Source organism: Stegostoma tigrinum, chromosome 5 (assembly GCF_030684315.1).
Source record: "Stegostoma tigrinum isolate sSteTig4 chromosome 5, sSteTig4.hap1, whole genome shotgun sequence".
Classification (NCBI taxonomy): domain Eukaryota; kingdom Metazoa; phylum Chordata; class Chondrichthyes; order Orectolobiformes; family Stegostomatidae; genus Stegostoma; species Stegostoma tigrinum.
This window is the reverse complement of record NC_081358.1, coordinates 9958003-9974398: the sequence shown is the minus strand read 5'-3', so window position 1 is coordinate 9974398 and position 16396 is coordinate 9958003. Positions and strand designations below refer to the sequence as shown.

General features: G+C 39.6%; 1 protein-coding gene across 2 annotated transcripts in view; it reads left to right on the top strand.

The window, feature by feature from the left end:
- Positions 1 to 16396, top strand: part of cdk13 (cyclin dependent kinase 13) — an 80885-nt gene that overhangs the window by 1387 nt on the left and 63102 nt on the right. For both annotated transcript variants that reach the window (XR_007247332.2, XM_048528890.2), the window contains exons 2-3: positions 2157 to 2798; positions 14932 to 15105. Coding sequence is in view for 1 of the 2 variants with exons in the window: in XM_048528890.2 (XP_048384847.1) it covers positions 2157 to 2798; positions 14932 to 15105 (816 nt within the window). In the remaining variant the exon portion in view is untranslated. The remainder of the gene's footprint in view (positions 1 to 2156; positions 2799 to 14931; positions 15106 to 16396) is intronic.

Sequence of the window (16396 nt, the reverse complement as noted above, 5' to 3'; positions counted from 1 at the left end):
GTGAGACAACAGTCTGCACATCTCGAGTGTTTGAACTATTATCGTGTTAAATATATCTAAAAATTAGTCCGAAATGTACCCCGTGTACACACATTCCTTAAAGTCGGAAGTATGTACGTGAAACATAACGTATCAAGCATCAAATATTGTAAAGAGAAAAAATGTACATCCAATGTTTCTTGAAATCGGAAAGGTAGTGTACATACATTACGCGTCATGCCCGTTTGATAAGTTCCTGCCATACATTAACTGTAGGCGTTGAATAGCGAATGCAATGTTTCTTGATACTACACAACTCATTTGGGCAGTTAAATTGTTTAAAATGTTTGGAGTCTCACATAGGATTTATGGTTTTTTTTAATTAAGTTTTAGAAGTTTTAAAAAGTCATGCTTTGTGAGAAAGCAAATTTGCAAATGATTGAATTGAACACTGAGCTTTGTACCATTAATGATAATTTTGCATTTGTGGTTTTTATGTAACAATATTTGAGAGAGTGCAACATTCGGTACTCTCTTGAAATTGCAGTTATTTAGTTTGTTTGAGGATTCAGTTCTTGACCCACTCATTCTTTATCAGCTCTTGACTGTTGGCAAAAAGAGATCTTTTCGCCATTGGGGATAACACTAGGAAGTATTTTGATATTTAGCTCTAGCTTTTTGGTAACCTGTGTAATTGAATAGTTGATGAAACACTTGTGAAACTAAAATGGTGCAGTCATAATATCGAATATTTGTTCAGCCACCTATAGCTGATGATTTGTTTTTATGATCTATTTCATGATGTGTTATTAAGAACAAATGGAAGCTTAAACTACTGCAAGTCTATATAGTGATGAACATCTGAGAAGGAGTGAGGCTACATATGAATTTTTGTCATTTTTGGGTACTGCTGTATTTCTAATTTGTATATGGTTTCTGGCGGTAATTCCCAACTTCTTTGCATCAGTGGGACTTTGAGAATCATCTGTCATTGCCAATAACTTGTAAAATCCTCATATTTCTGATAGAAATGTGTCTTGATGTTCTGAATTTGCAGTTATATGTCAACAATTTTTAAGAATAAGTAAACCTTTTATTCAAACAACTCAACTCACAAAATTTGCATGTGATTAAATAGCAAGTAAAGAATATAAGAATCATATAGGGCCTGTACTTCAAGACCTCTGGGTTTGAAAGTAATTTGCTGATCATTGTTCAGGTACCTTTTTAGAACCAGTTCAGAACAGTATAGCAGAGGAATAGACCCTCAACCTACCATGTCTGTGCTGACCATGATGCTATTTCTAAACTAATCCCATGCTTTGTTCTGTTGGTATTGAAAAGTAGTTTCTCGCACTAGCTGCTTGGGCTTTCTCAAATAACTTCCTATATCTTAGCTTCATAGCTGTACAATACTGTTCCATTTAGAATGGTGGAGATAAGACCACACAACTGTTTGCCTTCTCTAGCTATATAATATGTTATTTTGTAGTTTGAGCTTGACTTCTGAAATTTGGCCAAAATTCTCTGAAAAATGTGTGCACATGGTGTATTATGAGGTGTGCAATCATTATTTTCCTGCTTGTAAAATAGAAAAAGAATATCAGAGGGTAAAACATTAAACATGTTCTGCAATATTTTTGCCCAAACCCCAAACCATCCTAATTGACATTGCTGTTTCTTGGTCAAATTCCTGGAACTTCCTTCTTCTTACCAGTGTGGGTCTACCTGTGCTCCTAGGATTTCAGCAGTTCCAGAAGGCTGCTCACCATCATCTTTGTAGGTAGACATAGACTATTAATACTTGCCCAGCCTGCAATACCAACTTCCCATCAAATAATTTAAATATTTGGACATCTCGGCTGAAGGCAAATATTGTAAAGTTCAGTTATTTGTAAATGTTTCTGAAATTTATATTGCAATTTTAAATTGCTTGTTTGAAATTCACATTTAAAATTTAAAAAAGAACTTTTCACCTTGTTCGATACGTAAAGCTCCATTCCTGTATTTGATAATTCACATTTATTCCTGCAAGCGATGACTTTGCATTATCTATAGTGGATATGTTTACTTTAAACGATTCAGACTTGTTTACATTCAAATTATGTGATTTATTTCTTTAGTTATAGTAATTGTATTTCTTAAGCCTATTTTGATTGCATGATTTATACTTTCAGGAGGCCCAAATCACGGAGCAGAAGTCCATATCATTCTAGACGATCAAGATCTCGCAGCAAGCACCGTGTATCAAGGTCTCGCAGCCGGCAGTCAAGCATTTCACCAAACAGTTTAACTTATAAAACTAGTCTTGCAGCTGAGCTGAGTAAGCACAAAAAAGCAAGAGCTGTTGAGGCTGCTAAAAATAATTCAAAAACTTCAAATGCACTTACTGTGACTACTGCCAAGGCAAGTAGCAATGCTAGTTCAACAACAACAGCCCATACATCTCAAACAAAGGACACAAGAGAGGCGAATAAGCTCAAGTCTGAGCGAGTGACAGTTTCCCCTTTAGATACTGGGATCCAGGTAACAGTTAAAAGTGAGAAACCAAAAGTCAAGGTGACTACTCAGGAGGTGAAAACAGATCTTGACTCAAATACAGATAAAAAAGAGGCAACACCAACGAACATCGGGGCAAAAATTCCGAAAGCCCAACCATTGAAAGTGGAGTTGACTACGCCAAAAGAAAAACTCAAGCAAGCTGTGCCAAATGAAGTTGCAAAGGAGAGAGAGAAAAACCCGAATCTGCAAACATCAGCACTGCCATCACTACCTCTGCTCCCAGTGCTGACCAAGGAGGGACATGAAGAAGTGAGCAGGTGAGTGTTGTAAAACCTGATGAAGCATTCACTTATGAGTTGGGACATGAAGTGGTGAAGAATTGATTTAGCATTTGAAGCTTCATTTCTCTAATAAGACAGCAGTGTTAGGATTACTTGTGAATGCCCTTTTTTGAAGATAGATTTTTAAAATGCAAGAAGAAACAAGGGCTTTCATTTATGTTGCATGTTTTATTTCTTCAAAACTTTTAGAAGTGGTCCAGGCAAATTTGCGTCAGAAGTGAAAGTATGTAAATAAATGTGGTAGTTACTTTATTCATAGCTGAGTCTCTCAATAAAGCAGACAAATGGTTATTTGATCAATTTTGGTGATGTTGATTCCAGGATGAAGTTTAACCAGGTTAAAAGAAAATTTCCAATTTCTTCGTTGAATGATATATTGGAATAATTTCCAACAATGTTGGAAATGTAGAGGACATCTGTTTGCATATGTCAGTAGAATTGCTGACATTTGGTCCTGGTGACAGGAATAGGCATACCTGACTCTTGCTGAATCCGTTTATCTATACATAATTTCCTCACCTCTGGTGTCCTTGGTGTCTGCCATCAGCTGGTTCCAGACCATGTTTGTGCCTGCCATTTGAAAGTGTTGCTTGTTTAGCAGCTGTCTCTGATGCATCTCATCTACTTGCAGCCCTAAGCCTTATGCTGTACATTGCTCTGAACTCTGGCCTTTGTGAGCCATGTCTTTTGTACTTTCTGTGTCATTCCCGTAGCTGTTGATGTACAAGCTGCTCTTGCACACCATGCAGCAAGTTATATTGCATAAGGACATGAGCATGAGGGATGTGAACACCTCTTGGAAATAATAAACAGCAATATGTAATCTTTTTGAGCAGTTTACTGACGTTTGTATGAACTTTCTGGTATAACATTTTGTTTTGGTAACTTCGACCGACTGTGCTACTTAATATTAAGTAGTCATTGTTAAAGTTAGTCATTGCCAAACTTTGATTTGGTTCCCCTTTTCAAGTGGCCTACTATTCTGAAAGATCTGACATGCATTCTGGTGAGACCCAATAAGTGGGTCTTATTTTCACAATGTTTTGGTGTGCAGGTGTAGAGCAAAACATTTCTTGGGAATGGCTTGAGCATAATCTGGTAACATATTATGTGTTGCAGAGAGGCATCCAGAAGATGATGGTACCTTTTGAGAAGGTTTGTGTTCAAAGTGGAGAGTTCTAGGCTAGGTTTTGTGGCACTGGGGTGGAGGTGAGAGTAATGAAATTGTTGAATAAAAATTTTAATGAAATCCCGTTTGATTTGGGTAGCTTATTTTCCCCAAACATATATACAGAAAAATAATCTAATTTTTAAAAATATCCAAGTGTAGTTTAGACACATGGGTTGTTTTGATTTGGACTAAATGGCATTCTAATCCAGAGAGAATTTTGTAATGCTGTTCAACTTGTTTACAATCTGTTGCATTTTGTAAGCAAAGCTGTTCTGTTGCTGACTTTAATGTCGCAAGCAATGCAATTGCACATGATGGATGTGCCTTTTGTATTACATGACCATATAACCAAACACGTTCAAAGGGAAACATCAGGGCTGAAATGATGTGCATCTTTCAAAGTATTCTAATCTGTTCGTCGAATTCTGAATAATTGAGACTTGGGGAATTATTCCAACTTGTATTGTTAAGCCATTTTTGGCTTAAATTCTGTAGTGATGTGGACTAAATTTGGTTTAGTTGTGTTTAAGAATTGATTTCTGCTGCTGTAATGTATTTGTAATGTAACTTAGAAACTTAGATGAAAGAACAGGCCGATTGAACCTGCTCCATCATTCAGTTTGAACATTGCTAATCATAGAGTTCCATACCCTAATCCCTCTCACTCAGCCTGTCCAAGTCACACTGCTACATGTCTGTATCCTCAGCACTACTTACTATTAAGTGCTGTCATGCTTGTTGGACATTGTTGAGGCCGATTTTGGTTGGCCGGTAACCTGGACATGACATTGTGGATAGAATCCCAGAAGCCTTGAGTGTTTGTGCTGGGTGACCTAAGGAGTTGGTACTACTTTCAAAGATTGTGCCTCCAAGCATTTATAAAAAGCTTGAGCATAGACTGATATCTTTATAGCACATTGCTACAGAGAAGAGCCCAGTAGATTCTGGAAATTTTTTGAACAATTGTTTGTGTCCTCTTCAAAGTGTGACAGCGTTAGGCCTGATCTACTGGCGAAGGTATAACATTGAATAAAGATCTTCACAATCTGATTTTGTTTGTCTTTTTCCGCAACCATGATCCTTCAAAGCCGAACTGTTTCTTGACAATTTGGATAGGGTGATTTGTGTAATTGATTGTGTAATTAATAACCACAAAACTCAATCTTTTCTGTTAGTTGCCTAAGTTTTCCACGTACCTAATGGAAGGCTGGGCTTTCTTGCTTACAGCCAGGACAGATGTAATTAATTTATCTATAAATAGGATATTAAATCGTTCCTTGCAACTTGAGGAATAAATATACCATCTGGTGTGCCAGTAAGGCATATAAGCGAGCAGGTATGAAGTTTGACTTCTGATCTCTGCCAAGTACTTCTTCGTGGTATAGGTAATGAAGAGAGAATTTCCACCAAGATCGAGGCTGCTCATCCATTTGCTGTTGTGTATCAGGTAAGAACAGGCTTTGATTCTCTTCAGCACCCACTGTACTGAGTGTCTTGCTGATGATTGCTTTTCTAACCTAAATATGAATAATGGCTGTTTGGAGATCTTGACTGAAGAAGCTCAAGTGCTTGGAACTCTACTTTTGGGAGAAAGCTAGAATAGAGGAAAATCCAAATTGAAGCTGGGGCCAAGTTGTGTCTTTGTGGATATCCTCTACCCTGTGATGTTGTGCCCAGTCTTGGAACACTTGATGTTAACACCAGAAATAGTTGAGCTGAGTGCTGAATTCTTTGAATATTAACCCAATGTGAAGTGCTAAAAGTGAATCTTTAGTTGACTTTTACAACAGGCTGACTGCTCAGTAACCTCATGACCTGGTATAATCCCCCACTCAACCATTACCATCAACCTGGTTCAATGGAGAACGCAGTTGGGCATATTTAAAAATGGGGCAACCCGGTGAACCTACCAAATGGGACTATTTGCGCACCAAATAACATAAGCCACAAGTGATAAACAGCTAAGCTCTCTGATCGAGGGTCTAGGCCCGAAACGTCAGCTTTTGTGCTCCTGAGATGCTGCTGGGCCTGCTGTGTTCATCCAGCCTCACATTTTATTAACAGCTAAGTGATCCCACCACCAAAGGTTCAGATCTAATCTCTATACTCCTGCCATGTTCAGTCGTGAATGGTGATGGGCAATTAAACTCGCTGGAAGATTTCTCATCCTTAATGAAGGAAAGGTCCATACATTCACTGCAGTTTTCAGCCAGAAGTGCCGGGTAGAAGATCCATCTCTGCCTCCACCAGTGGCCTCCGTCACAGGCGCCAGCCTTTGGCCATTTCGATTTACTCCATGTGACATTTAAAAAAAATAGTTGGGGACATTGGATATTGCAAAGGCTATGGCCCCCTGACAATATTCTGGCATTCGTACTGAAGACTCATGCTCCAGAACTTGACACTTCCTCAGTCAAGCTCTTCTAACACAATTACAGCACAAGCATCTGCTTGACAATGTGGAATACCTTGTACATAAAAGCAGAACAAATCCAACCTGTTGAATACTGCCCCATCCGTCAACTTTCAATTATCGCTAAAACAATGGAAGGTGTTATCAACAGTGCAATTGAGCAGCACCTGCTCAGTGACCCCCAGTTTGGGTTCTGCTGGTGTCACTCAAATTCTGATCTCATTTAGAGCCTTGGTTCAAACATGAACAAAACAGCTGAGTTCCAGAGGTGAGATGACAGTGACAGCCTTTGACATCAAGGTTGCATTTGACTGAATGTGGTATCAAGGAGCTCTAGAAAAAGTGGAATCAATGGGGATTGGGGGCAAACATCCCCCAGGATGGAGTCATACCTGGCACATAAGATGTTCGTGGTTGAAGTTGGTCACCTCAACTCCGGGACATCTCTGCAGGAATTGCTCAGAGTTGTGTCCTAGGCCTAACCATCTTCAGCTGCTTTATCTAGTGACCATTCTCCACCTTCCGGTCAGAAGTGGGGATGTTTGCAGATAATTGCACAGTATTCAGCTCCGTTTGCAAAGACTCTCACTGAGGCAATCCATGTTCAAATGCAAGAAGCGTTGGACAGTTCTTGTGTCGTCTTGGGCTGACTAATGGCAAGTAACATTCACATCACACTAGGCAATGACCACGCCCAGTATGAGATGATCTAGCCATCTCCTCGTCACATACACATTCAGTTACCATCACTGAAATCGCCACTGTCCACACTTGAGAGTGGGGTGTTTAAGAATTGACCAGAAACTCAACTGCACTCACCACACAAACATAGTGGCTAGAAGAGCAGGTCAGAGACGAGGGTACTGCAGTGAATAACTCGCCTCCTGACTCTCCAAAACCTGTCCATCATTCAAAGGTGTGATGGAGTCCCTCCCCGCTTAAGAGGATGGGTTCAACTCCAACAGCACTCAAGAAGTTCGACACAATCCGGGACACAGCAGCCTGCTTGATTGGAACCTTCTTTGCAAGCATCCACTCCCTTCACTACCAATGCTCAGTAGCGGCAGTGTATACTATCTACAAAACGCACTGCAGAAATTCTCCATAGATCATTAGAGAGCACCTTCCAAACTCACGACCACATCCATCTAGACGGCAGGGGAACAGATACCTGGGAACAGCACCTCCTGCAAATTCCCCTCCAAGCTGCTCTACATCCTGACTTGGAAATATCTTGCTATTCCTTCACTGTTGCTGTGTCAGAATCTTAGAATTCCCTTCCAAAGAGCTTTGTAGGTTAAAGCATGTGGAATGCCGCGTTCGAGAAGGCATTTCGTCACTGCCTTCTCAAGGCTAACAAAGGGTGGGCACTGGATGCTGGCCCAGCCAGCGATGACCGCATCTTGTAAATGAATAAAAACTGAGAAGAAAAGGAGTAAAACAAGCCATCGGTGACAATAGGATTAACTTTAAACTATTTCTAATTATGCCTGTCAGCTGCATAGGGAAATTTGATTCTTTTGACATGAATCCTCAAAGTAAAGACGAAACTTATTTCCTGTTACCTGCTCAACTTCTGAGCATATTTTTACTCATGGCTGGGACTCTCACTTGTGGTTCGTGTAGATCTCAACAACATAGGTGGAATTAGGAAAGATGCTCTGTATGGACAAAATGAGGAGTGTGGCATTAAATTTGAAAGCAGATCCTCCAAAGCTAATTTCTGGATTATTACCTGAGTTACATATGAATCAGCACAGCATATAACATTTAGAGCTCTGACTGTGTGGCTGACAACTACTGTGAAGTGTGTTCTGGTTCCTGGGCGTAAAAGTAGGTTGTGTCATTGAGAGCCTATACCTGAAACATACTAGGGCCAGTATTCTTAAAAATGGAAAACTGAGGAAATTGAGAGGGATGTAAACTAATGGGGATGAGGGGCCATATACAAAAAGATGTGGTGTATCAAAGAGATGAGGTGAGAGAGGAAAACATGAATTTTAGAAAGGGGGGTCAGTGAAAGACCGGAAGGCCCTGATGAAAAAGGTCTTGAGTCTAAACTAAATTAAGCCTGAATGTTATAAAGAAAGCAAAAGAACAACACTGGATTCAAATCCGTGTAGCATTCATAATAAAGTAAGCAAATTGTTAGATCCTGTTGAAATAAACAGATCTGATCTGAGAGCCAGTATGGAGATGTGATTACATATACGATTGGGTCCTGAATATTGAAGGGTACATGATATTTGAGAAGTATGGGAAGTGAGGTAAACTTAGAGAGTAGCACTGTTAATGATGGATTACGTGGTATAGTAGTTAGAGATGATTATGATTTAGGAGACCAAGATGAAGATTAGAAATAGCATTAGAAAGAAGTCATTCGTAGAAATGGTATACAGGTCACCTTGTAGTAACCGCAAACCACAGGACAAAGTATACAAGAAATATTAGGTGCTGGTGATAAAGGGTCGGCAGTAATCATGGGTGACTTGAGACTGTCTCTAAACTGGAAGAATCAGATTGGCAGTTGTACCCTAGATGAGTTCATAGAATGCATTGGAGAAAATTTCTTAAGTCTGTTCCAGATGTGCTGCTGTATGGACAGGTTATATTAGATTTGTTATGATGTAATGTGACAGGAATAATTAATAATCTCAGTAAAAGTAGCCTCAGGTAGCAACAGCTGCAGTCTGATTAAATTTAACATCCAGTTTGCAAGGGCAATGACTGGGGCTAAGACTCAATAAGGGCATCTGTGTGGGAATTGAAGTTCTACAGGTATGTAAAAAGATGTTGAGTAAGTAAGATTAATTTTGATCCTCTAGACACTGACAATGAGGAATAATAATTGATGATGAAACAGTGGTTAAAATGAACAAATGATTTGGTCTGTCCCCATTTCAGTTCATTTTTATATTTCTATCAATAACTGTAAGTCAAGAAGTGGAAGGAAGAGAGAAACTTAATGAAATTATTGTCACTAGGCGGAGTGATACTAAACAAACCAAAACCAAAGGAGATTTGGGCTCTCAAGTTTCCAAATCCTGATAACTTCTTCATAAGGTCTTAAAAGAGGTGACAGGTGAGATCATAGATATATTGGTGTTAATTTTCCAAAAGTTCTCATTCAGGAAAAGCCCACCAGACTGGAAAATAGTAAGTGTAACTCGGTTATCGCTGACGGTTGTGCGCGTTTGGAATACCCTACGTCAGACTGTAATGAAAGCAGAATCATTTAAATAATATTAAGATTGAAGTAGCATGATTGCTTTGCCTGATAAGAATCAGATGTTACTGGGGGTTGATGGGAATGTGAAATTTGAAACAAACAGATCAGTCATAATTTTGTTAATAGGGGAAATAAGCTTAGGCCTATTGATCAATTGATGTATATCCATGTTAATGCTGGGTCAATAGGTAAAACCATGTGACAAATGTTTTCTTCCCTGTTTCTGTGTGCCCTGTGTGAATATGTTCAATCATATCTTAATGAGGACCTTGTGGAATAATCATTTGTTTGTCTTTGAAAATTACATTCCTAGACAATGCTCGTTCACCTCTGACCAGAATGAATCTGCTTGATCGGGACTTATGTACCTTGCTGAATCAGCTCTGCTTGGCTATGACCAAAATAAATGAGATTGATTACGAAGTCATCTTCAAATTCTTGAGTCAGCAGTATCACCAGTATTCTAGAAGAATATCTTGTTCTTTGCTAGATTTGAAAGTCTGCTAAATAGAACTGTATTGTCATCTGTGACCATGGTTTCTGTTGTACTTTTAAAAACATGCCACTGGATCTTCACATGTAGCTGATGTGTGTTCTTGGAGGTGTAGTTGAGAGTATTTAGTCAAGTCATTTTGTGGCAGAGTGTAACTTGAGGGTTTAGTGCACAGGCAGATTACAACAAGTTTTCCAGTGTTGATACTGACTTGGGGTGGATGGCTGTACAGTCTGTTGGCGTCAAGAGCTTTGCCTTTTCTTCTCTGTTCTCACTGAACATAGTCCCACAAAAAGTCACAGCTTGTTCATTTGAACTTTTTAAACCGTGTTAAGTGCTTCCATAATAATTAACTACTGAAGATTTAAAGTATTTTAGATCCATATGTTAGTTTTCATTATATTCCAGCTTCTACCTTCATCCCTGCGTACATTGCAATCGATTTTTATCTAGCTCTGTAAAATGTTTTAAGTGATTTTCATGTTTGTGCTCTTCCATTCCTGCGTGGCGCTCTGTGTGAATTCCTTAATGCAGTTGGCTTCTTGGTGGCCTTCCTGCAGCTCCATGGTATTCCCCTTAAATGATGTACCTGTTGGAGGGTTGAATGAGTTATTGTGGTTGTCAGGGAGATGGCTTGTTTTTTTCCACCAAGGTATTCTTTGAACTCAGCAGTAGAGTCTGTCATTTTGGTACCGATACAACCTCTGGATCAGTATACCTTGTCTTGCAGAGGGTGTTGGGAATATTCCTTATAAAATTATTTGTAACAGAAGAATGATCTCTCTAGCCATAGTATTGCTTTACGAAATACCTCCACAGATTTGACCCATCATATTGTTTGCTTAGAACTCTAATCAAATATTCTAAATGACAAGAGACGATCACAAGTGCCAATTTAGAAAATAGAAGCTGCTGATGGCAAAAAATGGTATGTGCATGTGTACTGTACTCTGCAAATGTGAACTGATGTAGGACCATATGAGCCTGCTCAGGTTTTCAATATCATAGCATATTTGTGATGCCAAGGCTTACAAGGCTATGAGCTACTTTCCTGCTCCGCTGATGCTGTCTGGGTTGCCGTATTCCTCCAGCTCTACGCGATGTTATCTCTGACTCCAACATCTGCAGTTCTTGTTATCTTTGAATAGTTGGGTGCATGCTTTTGGCACAGACTTGCTAGGCCCAAGGGTCTTTTCCTGTGCTGTAGACATCAATGATAATGGCGTGAGTGGTGGGCTGTGGGTAAATGAAATCAAAGCCTGATTTCTTGTTTTATTTTTCTGCATTTGTGGAGTTTGTATTAAAAGCTAAATAAATCCAAAAACCTGGATGAAAACCAGAAATTAAGTGCTGCAGGAGCTAAATTTTGAGATAACGAGTGGTAAGTCATATGATTGACTTGAAGTTCAGGTTTCAATTCCATAGATGTGAAGTTTAGTGTTAGGTAATATGAGGGGAGAGTAATTTGAAACATAAAATTGAGGCTATTGATCTTAAAAAAAAAAAATTGAGCCTGGCGAAAGAAAAGTAGGAAATACAAACCTTCCTAAACGAATTGAAGATTCATATTTTCTTGTTTTGATTAAAACTTTGATTGCATTGTGTTTCCGCTGGAGTTCTTGCTCACAATAGCATGAAAGCAAGCAAACTACTTTTTTGGAGAACAAACATTACGTCCTCCAAGTTTTATCATAAGTTTTTTTTCAACCAAAAGGTAGATGATGGGTAAGCAATGAAAGCAGCGTATTTTAAGTGTCCTATATTGTCACTAGCAAGAATTGTAGCATCTCGTAAGATTGATTAAAGACATAGACGGTTTGCTGTGAGTGAAACATTGATTGTATATGAAAGGAAACTTACTACCATTTAAGTTTTCCTATCTGATTATACTTGGCCCTGGAATTGCTAATAGGGCAGGGGATATTAAAGGACATCTCGTCAAAGCAGGAAGCAATAATCCTTTTACTCTACTGCCAATTGATGGGGGCACTGAAGACCAGTGCAGGACAGGCCGTGATATATCGACTCATCTGGGACCAAAGAGAATTTTTAATTTTGCTGTTCCACCTTGCAATTATAGATCAGTTGGCTGTTTAGAATTTTAGATCAGTCCGTGATAGATTTTTTAAAAAAGCCTTGCATAGATTGTTACATCAAAATTTGGGTGGATAGGTTAAAATGTACTTCTGTATGCAATAGTATATTTGCTGCTTGAGGCAAGCCATCTTCATGATTTTGTCTGTGGCAGAACTGTGGTATACTGAGAGCAGCATTAACTACAGGCAGAATATGAGAATAACTGACACATACTAACTGTTACTTTCCAATTTGCAAACCTTAAAAGTTTAACTACTGAATGCATTGGCCTTCTTGTGCCGTATTAAGAAATGGGATTGTTGCACCAGCAATTTCTACTTCACTTGAAGTTGATAGCGCACACAGTGGTATATTGAGTGCAAATATTTTTAATCATCTCAAACTTATCAGTTTATAATTTCTTGAAAATACCCAGGGTTGGCTAGGCTGTTTGCCTGGATTTTGATAGAGTAACAAACTTCAAAAGAAAACAAACAAGATCGTGCTTTTACATTGCTACCTTCAACCTAAACATTCCACAGCGCTTATAGGATATAATCTGAAAATAAATTCCCAATCAAAGGAGATTTTGGGTGGGCTAACAACACTTGTTCAAAGATGTTAGGTCTACGTTGGATCTTAACAGAGGAAAATGAGGGGATTTTAGAACCTGGGGGCCTGGGTGAATCCGTCCAGTGAACCAGCCCTTCACTATGACATAGTTGACCTTCTACCTCAGCTGCATCAAACTGCACTTTCTCTATACCCCTGATTGTCTTATATCTAAAATTCTGCTGATCTACCTAGTACACCTGGGAGCATGAAGCAGGCATCAAAGCAGTTTTGAAGTGATGACTGTGTTGGAGCTTGGGAAACATGACACTCAGTTGTGTATGCAACATTGTTCTCTGGTGTGTCAAACATACCCCAGATTATCTTGAGATGGCATCTTGAGTTTTGTGTGTTATTGGCTTCTTTATTTATGGAAGGAAGTGAATGTGTTCAGAGATGCAAGACTAGTGTGAGGAAGGGGTAGTTTGCCCATATTAGCTGTTCAGTCACAGTTACCATTTGTCCCAGGTTTGACATGTCTTGTGGGAAATATGCCCCCTTTGAGATGAGAGGGGAGCAAATTTTGAGAAAATGGCATGTTTGAGTGAGGTCACCCTTTGTACAGGGGCACCCTCCTTGTTTGTGATTCCAGTCTTCAGTTTGCAAGGAGTGACTGGGAGAAGCTGGGAATGTTCTCCTGGGAGTGATGAAGATTGGGAGTAGATGAGATTGAATTCAAGTGTCCAGAATTACGAGGGCAGGTACTTTCAATCAAGTCAATGAGGAAGTAAATCTTATCAGTGGCAATAGGGTGGGTGCCCAGTGGGGGACATGGTATTGAGGGGAATTGAATAAAGAACCAGAGGGGGATGTGGATTGAGGGGAATGGGATAAAGAAGAATACAACAAAAGACATCTGGGTGTATACATAAACAGGAAGCATTTAGAGGGATTTAGGCCAAATGCTGGCAGATGGCACTAGATCTGTTTAGGGTATGTGGTCGGCATGGATGAGTTGGACCAAAGTCTCTTTCCAGGCTGTATAACTTTATGACTCTGTCTTGCATGCTCAGTCATCAAGGGCATTATTTTTTTTGTGATGGTGAACTTCAGACTTTATTATCATTTGTGATGAAAATTCTCTTCACAGTTGCAGACCCTTTACTCTGAGGTTGTGATCCTCAGCTCTGTATTTTTCAACCAGAAACAACAGCTTGCATTCCAACTTAAGTTTGTTTTGTTAGCAAACTTGGATGCAGACTGCTAAACCTCCTCATCAAATTAACTGATTTGATTGTGAATATCTGATTACTATTTACAGCCTGTGAACTCAAATGATCTGTTTATTCCTACTCCATGTTATCTCTTAACCTGCCTTCAGCCCATGCCAATCTAAAGTGGGTTAGAGATAATGGGAACTGCAGATGCTGGAGAATCCAAGATAACAAAGTGTGAAGCTGGATGAACACAGCAGACCAAGCAGCATCTCAGGAGTACAAAAGCTGACGTTTCGGGCCTAGACCCTTCATCAGAGAGGGAGATGGGGTGAGGTTTCTGGAATAAATAGGGAGAGGGGGGAGGCGGACCGAAGATGGAGAGAAAAGAAGATAGGTGGAGAGGACAGTATAGGTGGGGAGGTAGGGAGGGGATAGGTCAGTCCAGGGAAGACGGATAGGTCAAGGAGGTGGGATGAGGTTAGTATGTAGGAAATGGAGGTGCGGCTTGGGGTGGAAGGAAGGGATGGGTGAGAGGAAGTGGGTTAGAGTTGGGACTGGTTGCACTTTTAGATTGCCAGTTATAGAGCTACTTAAACAATTCACTTACTCTAGACTACGTTTAATATGTATTGTGCAATTATCTGCCCTTAAAGCAGCATTTTGTCAACTTGGTTTTTTTCAATTGAGGTAGTCTTTAATTTGGCACATAGATCAGGGGAAAAACAGCAAAGTCCATGTTTAGTGAATGCCCGACAAAGCTGTCGAACTTATGGCTGCAGCATTACCAAACAGACGCTGTAAGTGATACACTAAGTCAAAGGGAAAGATGTTTTTGAATGACCCTATCGGGTCCTGAAAAGCTTTGTTTGACTTTGATTTTCTCATGTTTCATTAGAATGGGGAAGAATTATAGTGACATTTAATTCTGTTCCCATGAGCCTGTGTTTTCTAATTGCAGTCCAAAGGATGGCTTTATAACAAAGACTATAAAGAAGGATCCTGAACGGAAGACCCGGCACTTACTAACAGACCTTCCATTGCCACCTGAACTTCCAGGATCTGATTTACCATCTCCTAAAACTCCTGAAGAGAAGAAAGCACCTGTTCAGTCTCAAATTAAAAAACGACCCAAGTGAGTGAAAATATTTATTAGATGTTAAAGATCAGCCTTTTCTACATTATGGCAGATGATTTCCAGGCATTTGTGCATGGCATCTATACATGCATGAAAATGAATGCTGAAAATGCCCTGGAAATTTAGGTAAGATGGTGTTTTTTGTGCATGCTACTTTGAGATATATGCATTTTTCAGTACATTGGGGATAAACATAGAACATAGAACATCACAGCACAGAACAGGCCCTTCAGCCCACAATGTTGTGCCGACCATTGATCCTCATGTATGCACCCTCAAATTTCTGTGACCATATACATGTCCAGCAGTCTCTTAAATGACCCCAATGACCTTGCTTCCACAACTGCTGCTGGCAACGCATTCCATGCTCTCACAACTCTCTGCGTAAAGAACCTGCCTCTGACATCCCCTCTATACTTTCCACCAACCAGCTTAAAACTATGACCCCTCGTGCTAGCCAGTTCTGCCCTGGGAAATAGTCTCTGGCTATCAACTCTATCTATGCCTCTCATTATCTTGTATACCTCGATTAGGTCCCCTCTCCTCCTCCTTTTCTCCAATGAAAAGAGACCGAGCTCAGTCAACCTCTCTTCATAAGATAAGCCCTCCAGTCCAGGCAGCATCCTGGTAAACCTCCTCTGAACCCTCTCCAAAGCATCCACATCTTTCCTATAATAGGGCGCCCAGAACTGGACGCAGTATTCCAAGTGCGGTCTAACCAAAGTTTTATAGAGCTGCAACGAGATCTCACGACTCAAACTCATCTGTCAATTTTGTCTGTAGTTAAACTGAAAAATTGTGTTTGGGAAAACTGACTTAATTTTTCTGAAGTAACTTTTAATCTCGCACACTCTAACATTACAGTTGTTCTTAATTAAATGTAATGGGCAAAATGTGACAGTGCAATACTTATAGGATTCTGCACTGTGCACAAGTCTTTTGCTTTTCAGAGGTTTATCTTTATGTATATAAGGATAATACTTTTATAGATGATGCCATTTGTTGTGAAATATGTTGAGCAAAGGATGGAATTGTTGGCAAAGGATCGGATATAGTTACACTGCAGTTACAAGGGTTTGAGTAAAACAGTGAAAATAGATGTTGAAGTAGAAGGTTAGGAAAATGTTGGAAACTGACAAACAATTACTTAAAAAGAAATGAGAGCAAATGAGCAAAAAATACAAAAACACACAGTAAGAACCTCTGTAAGAAGGAAGAGAGTAGCTAAAGTGAACATTGATGCCTTAGAGGATGAGACAGAGGAATTGATAATGAGAACCAAGGAAAT